The sequence below is a fragment of the Lutra lutra genome, chromosome 7 (genome assembly GCF_902655055.1).
Source record: "Lutra lutra chromosome 7, mLutLut1.2, whole genome shotgun sequence".
NCBI classification, from domain to species: Eukaryota; Metazoa; Chordata; class Mammalia; order Carnivora; family Mustelidae; genus Lutra; species Lutra lutra.
In genome coordinates, this window is record NC_062284.1 from 63,691,937 (window position 1) to 63,705,934 (window position 13,998).

At 36.3% G+C, this 13,998-nt stretch overlaps 1 protein-coding gene and 1 long non-coding RNA gene across 3 annotated transcripts in view; both read left to right on the plus strand.

Moving 5' to 3' along the window:
• Nucleotides 1-8,767, plus strand: part of GOLM2 (golgi membrane protein 2) — a 112,406-nt gene extending 103,639 nt beyond the window's left edge. For both annotated transcript variants that reach the window (XM_047735757.1, XM_047735759.1), the window contains one exon: nt 6,551-8,767. In XM_047735757.1, coding sequence (XP_047591713.1) covers nt 6,551-6,621 — 71 coding nt within the window. In that variant the 3' untranslated portion in view covers nt 6,622-8,767. The remainder of the gene's footprint in view (nt 1-6,550) is intronic.
• A 677-nt stretch (nt 8,768-9,444) lies between these two features.
• On the plus strand, nt 9,445-11,216 carry LOC125103842 (uncharacterized). Its single transcript, XR_007128509.1, has 2 exons — nt 9,445-9,484; nt 9,709-11,216. It is a non-coding gene; the product is annotated as an uncharacterized LOC125103842 (long non-coding RNA).
• Nucleotides 11,217-13,998: the final 2,782 nt, after the last annotated feature.

Consider the following 13,998-nt stretch of genomic DNA (forward strand, 5'->3'; position numbering starts at 1 on the left):
TATCCTAGAATACTACGTAGTTAATAGAGAAAGGGAAATTAGAGACTCAGTCTTCCACACAGGCATTGTTTGATAGTACATTCTACTTTTGGAAGAATGGTTGTTGTAAATAGAAAGAGATAATAATCATTCTAGGAGTTATTTAAGGATGTATTAATGAGAACTCAAACAGTATTTGGAGCTATTGAATAAATTTCACCACCTTTTCTATAATCTCATCCATTTTTCATAAATTTTACCATTTTTTTCTTATTGCTTTGTGATTTGCCTGGATTATATTTTTTGCAGTTATTTATAACATTGTTTTCATGCATGTACATTATATCACCAGTTAGATTGTAAGCTCTTGGAGGGCAGGGATTTTCATTCTTTTGCCTTATATTTTGTTTGTATCCTTTTCTGCCTTCACATTCACCCATCCACCCCTCCCCAAGTACTTAGCATACATAGGGCCCTGGGTAAATGTTAACTGATAATTTTATGCTTTCTCATTGACTTTTTATTCTTATAACTGTGACTAGAATAATCTTTTAACTTCTGGTCTTAAAAATTTAGTTTATACTTTGTCTAGTTTTCATTCATAAGAGCTGCTATCATGTCACTGGATAATTTTGAGGTCTTTATTAGAGCAAATAATTTCAACTGTAATTGAAAAGCATTTCTTATGTTTTAGGGTATCTTAAAGTTAATGACTTTTGTCACAAAATTTCAGCTATTTTGTATGGCTTTTATCCATAGTAAGTACATTTATCTTCAGTGTCCTCTTTCTCTCTCCCTTTCTCTCTCTGTCTCTCTCTCTCTCCTGTACCCTTCTCCTTCTCTCACCCCTAGTTCTCATTGCCACGTTAGGTCTCCAGTACCCTAATGCTGCTCTGCTGCTTTTCCTTTCACAAGGAAATAAATGTACCAGGTCCAAGGAATATGAGGAAATAACCTAAGATGATACTCTCAATGAAGTAGGGAGGGGATTGTTAAATTTTGGGGTTTCCTCATTTGCAGGTGAAGCTTACTTGACCTGGGAGTTACCACTTAACTTTTTTTTTTTTTAAAGATTTTATTTATTTATTTGACAGACAGAGATCACAAGCAAGCAGAGAGGCAGGCAGAGAGAGAGAGAAGGAAGCGGGCTCCCTGCTGAGCAGGGAGCCCAATGTGGGGCTCGATCTCAGGACCCTGGGATCATGACCTGAGCCGAAGGCAGGGGCTTTAACCCACTGAGCCACCCAGGTGCCCCAACTTAGCTTTTTTTAATCCTATTTTGGCGTTCACTAGATGACAGCAGCAGAAGGATGGGATACCTTTATCATAAGGAACAAGGATTCAAGAACATCAGCTGCAGCAAATGAAGAGGGATAAGTTTGAGTGAACTGACTAAAAAAGAATATTGTAGACCCAAATAATTTTAAACATGCTTTCAGGGATTTTTTAGATGTAAAAACTGTCCAAAAAGTCGGAAGGGGCAATTATAGGTGTTCCCTTGTTTATCAGCAATTTGGATTCTTAATGTTTATTGTTAAGTTAGAATATTTAGAATTAAAAGCATTTCTATATAGTTTTAATGTAGAAATAGTGGTTGGATTTCCAGGCCAGTTTGCACTTGTAGCCAAAGCAGGCAGTAGAATAGAAGGAATTTCTTTTCTAAGAAATAGGCATTATTCTGAGTTAGGAGACCAGCTGTGTATTGCTTTTCAAGTCACTTAAACTGTGTGGGCCACAGTTCTTCATCTGTAATGTGAGTGTTGAGCTATAATAGATGGTCCTTCTCAGTTCAAAAATTCTGTGGTCACATTCACAGTGGAAGCACTGTATTGAACAACAGGTATAGTGGGAAAATGTGTTTCAGATTCGAAACACACCTTCCTCCAAATCCAGGAGAGAAAGTGGAAACTTCACTACCACCATTGAGACTCTGCAGCTAGAGAGGTATCAGAAATTGAAACATGATGGTAACAGATGGTTCCTACACTTTGTGGTGAACCTAGAATAATGTGTAAACTTGTGGAATCACTGTGCTGTACACCTGAAACTAATGGACCATTGTATCAACTGTACTTCAATTAAAAAAACTGAAACATGCACTTCAGAAATACTACTAAAGTTCTAGCATTAGGAGCTCTTTTCTGCTTTTTCTAATATTAGAAGTATTTTTTTTTTTCTCAATCTTTTGGGTCCTTAAGATTAGAGATTCCAATTGTAGTACTGAGGTTCTGGATTCAGCTAAGGACATTCTAGCTTTGGTGCCCCAAATTCTAGATTATGAAATGGAGATTTTGGCATGATCTCTGCCATTAGAGAGCTAGAGGATTCCAGTTTTATCTCTGATGCTTGTTCATATGTATTGATCATTTGGGACAGTACTACCTATAGAGTGTTTCCTTGTAGAATTAAATGAAGCCTGTTTTTCCTGTGTTTATAATCCTGGTTTATTTTGATTTTTTAATTCCTGTTTTCGTGAAGCATTCTTAAAGAAATATTACTTTATTTGCTTTAGTGTAAGACATTCTTTTTCCTGCCTTCTTTTAAGTGACCCAGTGAATAGATTAACTCTGGAAACTGTATACATCTGATGGATATGTCTTTTAATTCATTCTTTATTGTAATAAGGGGACAGATGTTTGCAAATTCTCTTTACTCTTATCTTTAATCCCATAGAAATTCCAAGTTTGCTTAGTAGAATATGACCTGCATATAACAGGGTATATTTATGGAAGGAAGCTTAACATAATGCTTAAGTGCTTGGATTCTGGAGCCAAATTGCCTGGATTTGATCCTAGCTCCACCACTTATGAATTCTATGACCTTGTGAATTACCTAACCTCTATACCTCAATATCCTTATCTGTAGAATAGGGATATACTTACCTGTTGTGCGGATTATGTGATTCACATATTTGTTCAGTACTTAGAACAAATCTTCTGCACTGCAAGCACTATGTGTTTGTTGAATAATAATTTTTAAGAAGTAAAAGCAAACAGAATATTTTTCTTTGGATTGCCTGCTTTAGAGGATAACTGCACTTTGGCCTGTGGATTAATTTGTACATTTTAGTGGAGTCTCACTGCCTTATTACCCCAAGATGTTCTTGCTTGGTATAGCTTGCTTTATGGAGGTGGTCATTCTTGACTTCAGAGGGAATTTAGGAATTATTTAATAAATTATGAATGTTTTTGTTTCCTTTAATAGTCATTTTGTTGTTAATGAAGTATTTATGTTAATGAAGTATTTACAGATTTTGCTGCTTTGTAAAATGAAATAAAATATAATTATATTTAGTGGTTCTTTGTTCTGTATCAGATTTGGTAAGGTAATTTTATCAGACTTTACAAATACATGCAAAAAGTTTGTCAATAGAAATTTGAATTTTGGTTAGAATAGCTACACTGAAAATGTACTCTAGTTAACATAAATAATAGTTCAATGTAAGAGAAATGCAATATTCTAAAAGTCCTGTGGAATTTTAAAAAACAATGTGAAGGCACCATATTAAAATTTGATTTAAAGCATAACTTAATAGAATCAACAAACTCTTTATATTTATAGAAGACTTTGGAAGTAAAGACTGCCTTCATATGCAGTATTTTATTTTGAGATAGGAAAAACAGTTGCTGTCTGTACTCTACTGAGAAGGTAATTAAAGGTCTAAAGAGGTTTGGAAACTAGCTCAGGTTTGTTCATAAGTGCCTGGGTCAGGACGAGAATTCAGTTTTTCTATTCCTAGAGTTTTGCTCTTATTTTCTCTTTATAATCAGCCACTTGAACATCCTCCAACATATCTCCTTTTTCCTTTTAGTAACTTTCCTGTTAAGTTTCTAGGAATTCTCTTTTGTATAGCTGCTTTCCCCACTGCTCCCCAGTGATTAAGTCTTCGTTTAATTACTGAAGCCCTGAAAGATGTATTTATAGCCATAAGGTGATGTCCTATAACATGGATCCTAAGGAGAGCTTTCTGGAGAGGTGCCAGTGACTATTTTCCTTTTATTTTATTTTATTTATTTATTTTTTCAAAAGATTTTATTTATTTGTCAGAGAGAGGTCTCATACAAGCACGGGGAGTGGCAGACAGAGAGAGAAGCAGGCTCCCCGCAGAGCAGGGCACTGGACTCGGGACTAGATCTAGGACCCTGCGATCATGACCTGAGCTGAAGGCAGATGCTTAACCAACTGAGCCATGTGCCCCTATTTTCCTTTTTTTTTTTTTTAAGATTTTATTTATTTATTTGACAGACATCACAAGTAGGCAGAGAAACAGGCAGAGAGAGGAGCAAGCAGGCTCCCTGTGAGCAGAAAGCCCGATGTGGGGCTTGATCCCAGGACTCTGGGATCATAACCTGAGCCAAAGGCAGAGGCTTTAATCCACTGAGCCACCCAGGTGCCCCAACCTATTTTCCTTTTAAAACCAAAGATAATTTTGGGGCACCAGGGTGGCTCAGCCGTTTAAGCGCCTGCCTTGGGCTCAGGTCATGGTCCCAGGGTACTGGGATCCAGTTCCACATCTGGCTCCTTGCTCGCCGGAGGCAAAGGGCAGGGGAGAGGCTGCTTCTCCTTTTCCCTCTGCCTGTGGCTCCCGGTGCTTATGCTCTCTGTCATATAAATAAATAAAATCTTAAAAAAAAAGATAATTTTTAAAATATAAAGAGTTCTATGATAAGAGATTGGTTAGCATATTTTCAAAATACAGATATGATTATGGATACAATTTCAGCCTTTACTTGTAACAGATTTGAGCTTATCATACTAGTGGATTACCTATTGGAGATGTGAGATCATTTTCTTAGCTTATGATGCAAAATGGTTGCCTACAATTCTATATGAGAATTTCTGTAAGTTTAACAGGAAAGTTATTGGAAGGAAAAAAGAAGGTTCGTTTATTTGGCATTTTTTATGAATAAACATAAAGAAGAAATAACACATCATTATGTGAAGTTCATACATACTACATACACCATATGGCATCTTTCTTGGACAAAATTTTACTATAGGATATGCTAGAGAAGCTGAGAGTAGAAAACTTATCAAATTTAAAAGAACAGATTTCAGAAAGTTATAGTATACACGTGAATTTGAATTCTAACCTATAACTCTTTAAATCATATGAAATTATATTTCCAAGCAATTATGATAGTATCACCTCAGTCTATCAAAAACTAAGCTGTTGGGTAGTAGTTTTTTAATTTAATTTATTTATTTATTTATTTATTTATTTATTTGAGAGGGAGAGAAAGAGAGAGGAGAGCACAAGAGGGGGAAAGTTGGAGGGAGAAGCAGACTCCTTCCCAAGCAGGGAGCCTGTTGAGGGACTTGATCCTGGGACTCCAGGATCATGATCTGAGCCAAAGGCAGTTGCTCAACCAACTGAGCCACCTGTTGGGTAGTTGTAACTGTGGACCAGAAAGTATGAAAAATCATGTTTTAAGGCTGTGGAGGAACCAAAACATGTCATTAAATATGTCATTAAAGCCTTATACTAAGAAAGAAGCCTTTTGCTTTGGTTAAATTACTTTTCATTCTTGTTCTAACATAATTTTTGTGTTCTGAGCAGTCTTATTTCAAAACCTGTAGTTTACAACAAAATTAGAAAGGGATTGCTACTGGCAGATAAGCTAACAGTAATGTGAAGTGACAGGTGATAACCAAGAACAACCCAGAAAAACCTGTCAATGGCTTAAATAAGTAAAACTCCAGGGGCGCCTGGGTGGCTCAGTGGTTTAAGCTGCTGCCTTCGGCTCGGGTCATGATCTCAGGGCCCTGGGATCGAGTCCCACATCGGGCTCTCTGCTCAGCAGGGAGCCTGCTTCCCTCCCTCTCTCTGCCTGCCTCTCTGTCTACTTGTGATCTCTCTCTGTCAAATAAATAAATAAAAAATCTTAAAAAAAAAAAAACTCCAAAGTATTATAAGGAGTTGTTTAATATAGTTACTCATAGTGACCTTGAGGATCTTATTAACAATATTATGTAATAATTTTTTTCTTTTTGGTAAAGAAAAAGTTAAGTTTTGGTTTAGTATATTTCACTTAAGAAATTGCTGGTAAGCTCTTTGCAGAGGAGCAGAGAAGTTCACTATAATGTTAAATACTGGGATTCTGAGTGATTTTTATTTTCCTATCTTTTATTTTCTAATTTTTATGTGATGAGTATGGATTCATTTTGTAATTAGAAAAAAAAGCTGTTTTTTAAAGGCATGAAAATGTATACAGAATGGTTTCTACCAAAACTTTAATTTAAAGGACTACTTCATCTAGTGGAAATAATATACTCGTGGGTTCCTAAAGTTTTGCTAACTATATCTAGCTCTACTTCTTTCTATCTACTTACATATCTGACTACCATCAAAAGATTTATTAAAATTAAGTAATCTTCCAATATACTGGAAGACAGACTTTTCACTGTTAAACTAAACTACTAAGAAACAGGATGCTATTTTAGAAGGCATAAAATAACAAGCAGAAATCTACCCTAAGGCCGAGAAAAAAAAACTGAGGCATTGTTTAATTGGTTTTATGCAAATGATTTTTAAAATAATGTTCTTGATACATAACTGTTTTCCTTACAGATGATGAAGAACGAGAACTTCAGATGGATCCTGCAGACTATGGAAAGCAACGTTTCAATGATGTTCTTTAAGCCCTAAAAGAAAACTTCAGAAAACCTAAAGTGCTGTAAAATGGAATCATTTCTACTTTGTTGTTTTTGACTTTTGTTGTAAAGATCGGTTGTAAAGATACATGAGATAGATTTAAGGAAAAACTTTAAATGAAGAAATGTACCCATGTACATAGGTGAACTTTTTCATATTATATTATTAAAGCAGAGATTTTTTTGGTTATATTACAATTGAGCCAAAAACAAAATAAGCAAAACTGTAATCTTTGCGTTTAAAATGAACTAATGTATATTTTACATTTTATTGAGCCCAATTCTTTCCACAAATGAACAGATAGGAAAAATTGTTTGTACAGTTTATATGTTGCACATAGCATAACCCCAGTGAGAACAGTTACTCAGAAGAAAAACTTTTTATTCACTAATATATTCTTGCTAGCCCAACAACTGTTCTATCTACCCCTCATCTCATGCTCTTCATGGAATTATACCCAGAATAGTTACATAAAAGAGGGGTTGGAACCTGAAAGCCAAACACTGGGCAGCATGTGTGCAAAATCATTTCCCTCCCCTACTTCTTTTATTTTATAGAGTGCTGATGTGTTTCGGCAGATTAGCTTTCAGCTGGTGCTTGATGGAAGTTGAGGTAACCTGCAAAGACATAATATTTATGAGTTATACCTTACTTAATTCATGAAATTGTGAAATGCATGATTGACAGTATACTTTCAATTTTTATTTTTTTCCACATCATACTAGTACTGTTTAACTGTCATTGGCTAAAATTTTTATATTTTCAGAGTCCAAGTTGGTGAAAATATTCATGACTTAAATGCCAGATTCTGAAAGAAGATAAATCAACTTTGAAATGAATCTGCAATCAGTATTTCAAAGCTTCTCTGGTAGTTATAGTGATCTTATTTGACTAGAATTTTTCAGAAGTACTAAATAAGGAGTTTTAACAGGTTTTTATTAATGCACAGATAGGTAGAAGTACAGTGAGGTCTACAGCCATTTTATTAAAGTAGCTTAAAAGTTTGTAATAAAGATGAAGAATATTTGTAATTAATATGTTGTTAAGAACCCATAAACCTCATATTTGCTAGACTTACAAAATTATTTTAAATCCATTTGTCTTTTTTGACACTATTCCATAAAATGCATAAGCTAGTTATAGTTAATCCATGCTTTTGGATTTAAATCTTTTAAATTTTATCCCCCACCACAAAATAAAAGGTTTTGATCATAAGGAGAAATTTAAGGTTGTTAACTCTGCTTTTTCAGAAAGACTACTGTTAATTGCACATAAACATGAAATCCACCCCCCCCCCCCATTTTGTGCTCAGGTTCTAGTCAAAAATTCAGATTTAAAGAGGTAAAAAAGGTGTTCACTTATTAGAGGTGCAAAAATTCTTGGACTTCAGTTTGAAATTATTTACTAACCAGGAAAAGATACAGTGATTTACTAAAATTATTATTTCTACCAAATCAAAGTAAGCAATTCATGCCTTTGCTGAGTATACTCAGGCCTATAATGAATATAGGTATGCTAATTCACAAAATTTTTAAAAATGGAGTTAAAGGGAATTGATGTACACCATTTGGGCATTAGGGTGGGAAGATGAATCTAAAACATACTTCTAGTAATACTTTATATTTAATACTGTAAAATCTTTACAAATGAAAACCATGAAATTTCCTGCCTTCGTTTGTCATAAAAACAATCACTTAATTATATGGTAGCTATTAGTTATACAACAACATTTCTTTAATTAATCTATACATTTTATAAACTGAGAAATCTTGGACCAATTGATAATATTTCTGACTGTATTAACATTTTAGTGCTATAAAATACTATGTGAATCTCTTAAAATTCTGACATTCTACAGTCTGTAATAGACATGCCGGTTTTTATAATATTTTACTTCTGCCTTAAGATTTAGGTTTTTTACATGTATTTTTGCCCGGAATTAAGTGTTAATTTGATGGAAACTCTGCTTTTAAAATCATTACTTACTGGGTTCTAATAAATTAAAATTAAACTTGTTTTACTATTTTCCTGATTCTGATACATATACACATATCACACTCATGTGATGCAAATAGCTACACTTTAACACTAAAATTTGAGCAAATTTAGAATACATTTTAGGCTAAGCTAAATGAGAATGGCAGAAAGATTTATATTGGGGTTGTTTATTGTAGTGCTAGTATATTTAACAAATGCTGAATGCTTCCTATGTGCCCAGTATTGTCTTATATAATAATACTGTAATGGATAAGATAGACCAGGTTTCTGTTCTGATGGAGCTTTGAAGTTGGAGCTGTCAGACAATATATAAGTAAACACATGAACCAGCTAGTTTTAAATAATGATAAGAACTATTAAAAATAAAGCAAAGTTCCAAGGTTTCAAGATCTCTAATTTTCTAAATAATTAGGTTTCCACTTAACTGAAACATTATAATTGTGAGGCTAGAGTATCATGAGCAAGGAGAGAGAAATGCAGCTGAAGAGGTATGGAAAGGGTATAGGAGGGAGAACCTTGTAAGTTCAGGTCACTTGCTACTGACCCATAAAGAGAAAATGTAAAATAAAGTATACTTGGAGGGATGATTCCGGGGAAATGTAACTACGACTTCAAAATCATTTTTTTTTTTTTAAGATTTTATTTATTTATTTGACAGAGAGATCACAAGCAGGCAGAGAGGCAGGCAGAGAGAGGAGGAAGCAGACTCCCTGCTGAGCAGAGAGCCCGACGCGGGGCTCGATCCCAGGACTCTGAGATCATGACCTGAGCCGAAGGCAGTGGCTTAACCCACTGAGCCACCCAGGCGCCCCTCAAAATCATTTCTAAAATATGTAACTTTATCTTAAAAAAGTCTTTTTTTTTTTTTAAAGATTTTATTTATTTATTTGTTAGAAAGAGAGAGAGGGAGCGAGCATGAGCACAGGCAGACAGAGTGGTAGGCAGAGGCAGAGGGAGAAGCAGGCTCCCCGCTGAGCAAGGAGCCCGATGCGGGACTCGATCCCAGGACGCTGGGATCATGACCTGAGCCGAAGGCAGCCGCTTAACCAACTGAGCCACCCAGGCGTCCCAAAAAGTCTTAAGATTGTATGCCTTTTTTACTTGTCCTGTATATGCCTGTAACAAAATTTGCTAGAATGAGGAAAGAGAATCTGCAAGAAAACAAAATAAAACAAAAACTGCATAGTTATGAGGGGAATAGTTACTTCCCATAATGGCTAGCCTTGGAAACTTCTGTTCCTTTACATACATGTCTGACCCTATAGTTTCAGTAAGATAATCAAACTGTGTGACATTAACATATTCCCAACATCTAGGTTATTGAGTCTTCACATCAATATTCACTTTTAATTGGGCTATACCCAATTCCTTTTAAGACTCTCCTCACTAAGGGTTCCAAATGAAAATTAAACAACTATCCCAAAGAAAGGGGGAAATTTAATGGTCCATGTGAGCAAACTGCATTAAGGACAGGAATCCCTTGGATCTGTGGACAGTTGACACAATTAAATGCTGCTCACTTTGTTTCATCAACTCCCATTTCTGCCTCTACTTGCTATTTTCTCTCATGTAGACCCAGCTTTCCCCTCAAACCTCTAACCATGACTTCTAGCAGGTCATATTTTCTTAGTTGGTCACTTGTGAGCAGCTGCTCCTCTTTCCTTAATAATACTCCCAGACAATCTGAGGGAAGGGAGACTTTTGTTTCTGGCTATGACTGAGTAATTTGACTAGCTCTCCTGAATTAGTAGCAACTATGAAACTGGACAGTATATATGAAGCGACTGTTTTGGGGTAGCACAAAACTAAAACTTTAGAAAATAAGGGAAATTAAGCAATTGACCCCCACAATCACCCAGCTTCTTGTGGTGTAAAGAGGCTGAGCTGAGAAGACAGAGATCATGGTGGAGAGCAGCTGAAGCAGTTAGAATCAATGGTGTGGGCATCAAGAGGGAGCTAAATGGTTGGAATCAATGGGGTGAGCATCAAGAGGAAACTATACAGAGAGGTAACCTGAGAAATCCTTGGGGATGCCCACAAATCCATGGCTGAGGGCTGAGCTGTACATAATTAGAGCAAGACCACCTAATGCTTACCAGATAGCAGTTGCCACAGAGTTGAGAATGGAATGTAGATACTAGAGGTCAAGAAGTGTTGGCCTAAAAGCAGTAGTCAGGGGTGCCAAGTTTCCGGGCCTGCCAAGGTAGAGATCTCTAACAGTTGTGGCATCAAGCTGAAACATTAGAAAGGTTGTACCTTGGGAGTAAAGACCATGCCATAGTGTTAGACCTCCATAGACCTGCCCTAACAAGCTCTGACAAGGTTATAAGGGGGATTGACTGACAACGTTATATGGAGATTGAGTCCTGCCTGCCAAGTTAGAACTTAATGAAAGTCCTTGGGCTTCTCATAGATACAAACTAATAACAAAGTGTAAAACCGAGCCTGTAGTTGTTTAAGTGATCACTCAGTAACTGAAGAACCTCCTAAAACAAGAATCATCACTTTTCAGAAGATAACAGAATCCAGAACCTGTATAACATATACACAATGTCCAATATTCAATAAAAAATTACTAGACAAAGATTTGAAATGTGATCCATAGCTAAAAAAATTAGATGGTTATTGTTATATTGTTTTTAAAGATTTTATTTATTTGACAGACAGAAATCACAAGCAGGCAGAGAGAGAGGAGGAAGCAGGCTTCTGGCTGAGCAGAGAGCCCAATGCGGGGCTCGATCCCAACACCCTGGGATCATGACCTGAGCTGAAGGCAGAGGCTTTAACCCACTGAGCCAACCAGGTGCCCCAGATGAAAATGTTTTAAATGAGTGAACAAATAGAGGATCTCAGCACAGAAATGAAAATTATAAAAAACCTAATGGAAATTCTAGACCTGCAAAGTATAATAATTGAAATGAAAAATTCATTGGTTGGGTTTAATTGCAAATTGCAATGGTAGTAGAATGACTGTGAAGACATACAAATGTACTTTAGGTATTTGAACTTTAGGGTTGAAATGTTGAGATATCCAGAAATGTGGATTTGGGGTTCATTCAATATTTGGTGAGTGCTCAAGATGTCCACCCCATCCCCTAACACATAAGCCTAAAGATTCCATTATGAAAGAACAATGGTCATTCTTTCAATTAGTTATTGCTTACCTAATATGTATGGAGAATCGTTTTGAGTACTAGGGTTACAATAGTGATAAAGTCTCTGCCTTCATGGAACTTATATGCCAGAGGGAGAGATCATTATTTTCTATACTCATATTGATAAATTCAAAAGAAAAATAAATCAGAATAAAGGAATAGTGATGGAGGAGTGCTATTTTAAAAGATTTTACTTATTTTAGAGAGTGGGAGAGAGAATGCAAGCAGGGGGAAGAGCAGAGGGAGATAATCTCCAGCAGACTCCTTGCTGAGTGCAGAGCCTGATGCAGGGCTTAATCCCACAACTGTGAGATCATTACCTGAGCTGAAATCAAGAACAGGACATTTGGGGTGCCTGGGTGGCTCAGTGGGTTAAGCCGCTGCCTTCGGCTCAGGTCATGATCTCAGAGTCCTGGGATCGAGCCCCGCATCGGGCTCTCTGCTCAGCAGGGAGCCTGCTTCCTCCTCTCTCTCTGCCTGCCTCTCTGCCTGCTTGTGATCTCTCTGTCAAATAAATAAATAAAATCTTAAAAAAAAAAAAAAAAGAACAGGACATTTAACTGACTGAGCCACCCAAGTGTCCCTAGAGGGCTGCTATTTTAGATAGGATCATCAGGGAGGGCCTTTCTGAAGAGGTGGTAAGAGAACAAGCATGTGAATATCCTGTGCAACACTATCCAATAGAAATATAATACAAGCTGCCTATGTAATTTTAAATTTTCCAGTAACCACATTTTATTTTTATTTTATTTTTATTTATTTTCCCTCCCTGGCTCTTTCCTCCCTCTCTCTCCCTTCCTCTTCCTCTTCCTCACTTCCCCTCCCTCTTCCTAGTAACCAGATTTTAAAAAACTGGTGAAATTTTTATATTTAACCAATATATCCAAAATATTACCATTTTAATAGGTAATCAACATAGAATACTACTAATGAGACATTTATATTTTCTTTTGAACTAATCTGAAATCTAATGTATATTTTACATTTACAGTACATCTCAGTTTGGACACTAAATTGTCATTGGAAATATTTGATTGGTATTTAGCATTATTAAAATTTATGTTTGAGGGGCGCCTGGGTGGCTCATTGGGTTAAAGCCTCTGCCTTCAGCTCAGGTCATGATCTCAGGATCCTGGGATCGAGCCCCGCATCAGGCTCTCTGCTCAGTGGGGAGCCTTCTTCCTCCTCTCTCTCTCTCTCTCTCTGCCTGCCTCTCTGACTACTTGTAATTTCTATCAAATAAATAAATAAAATCTTTAAAAAAAATTTATGTTTGAGTATGTTCACAATACTCATGTTCCATGCATACTTAAAAGTTTTCCAATAACTGAAACAAGTATTAAATTTTTTCAATAGACTTTACTTTTTAGGGAAGTTTCAGGTTCACAGCTAAATTAAGTAGAAAGTAGAGAATCCCCACATACCCCATTCCTGCATACGCGTGTGTATATGTGCACGCACACACAGCTTCCTGCAGCAGTGTAAAATTATTTGTTAAGATTGATAAACCAACGACTGTACACATTATCAACCAAAGTCAGTTCACATTAAGATTCATATTTGGTATTGTAAATTCTATGTGGGTTTGGACAAATGTATAATGATGTGTATCTACCATTATAGTATGCAGAATAGTTTAACTGTCCTAAAAATCCCATGTGTTCCACTTACTCCTTCCTTACCCCTACCCTGGCAGCTACTGACCTTTTTACTGTCTCTGTAGTTTTATCTTTTTCAGAATATCTCATGATTATAATCATATAGCATATAGCCTTTTTTTTTTTTAAAGATTTATTTATTTATTTATTTGACAGAGAGAAATCACAAGTAGGCAGAGAGGCAAGCAGAGAGAGAGGAGGAAGCAGGCTCCCTGCTGAGCAGAAAGCCCGATGTGGGGCTCGAACCCAGGACCTGGGATCATGACCCGAGCCGAAGGCAGCGGCTTAACCCACTGAGCCACCCAGGCGCCCCAGCATATAGCCTTTTCAGATTGGCTTTTTCCACTGAGTAAAATGCATTTAAGATTTCTTAAATATGCATTTATGCATATGCATATTTTAAGTATATGCATATTTAAGCATATGCATATGCATAGATGCATTAAGATTTCCTTTTAGCTGATTACTATTCCATTGTATGGATATATCACAGTTTACCTATTCACCTATTGAAGGACATCTTGGGTGATCCAAGTTTTGGCAGTTATGAATA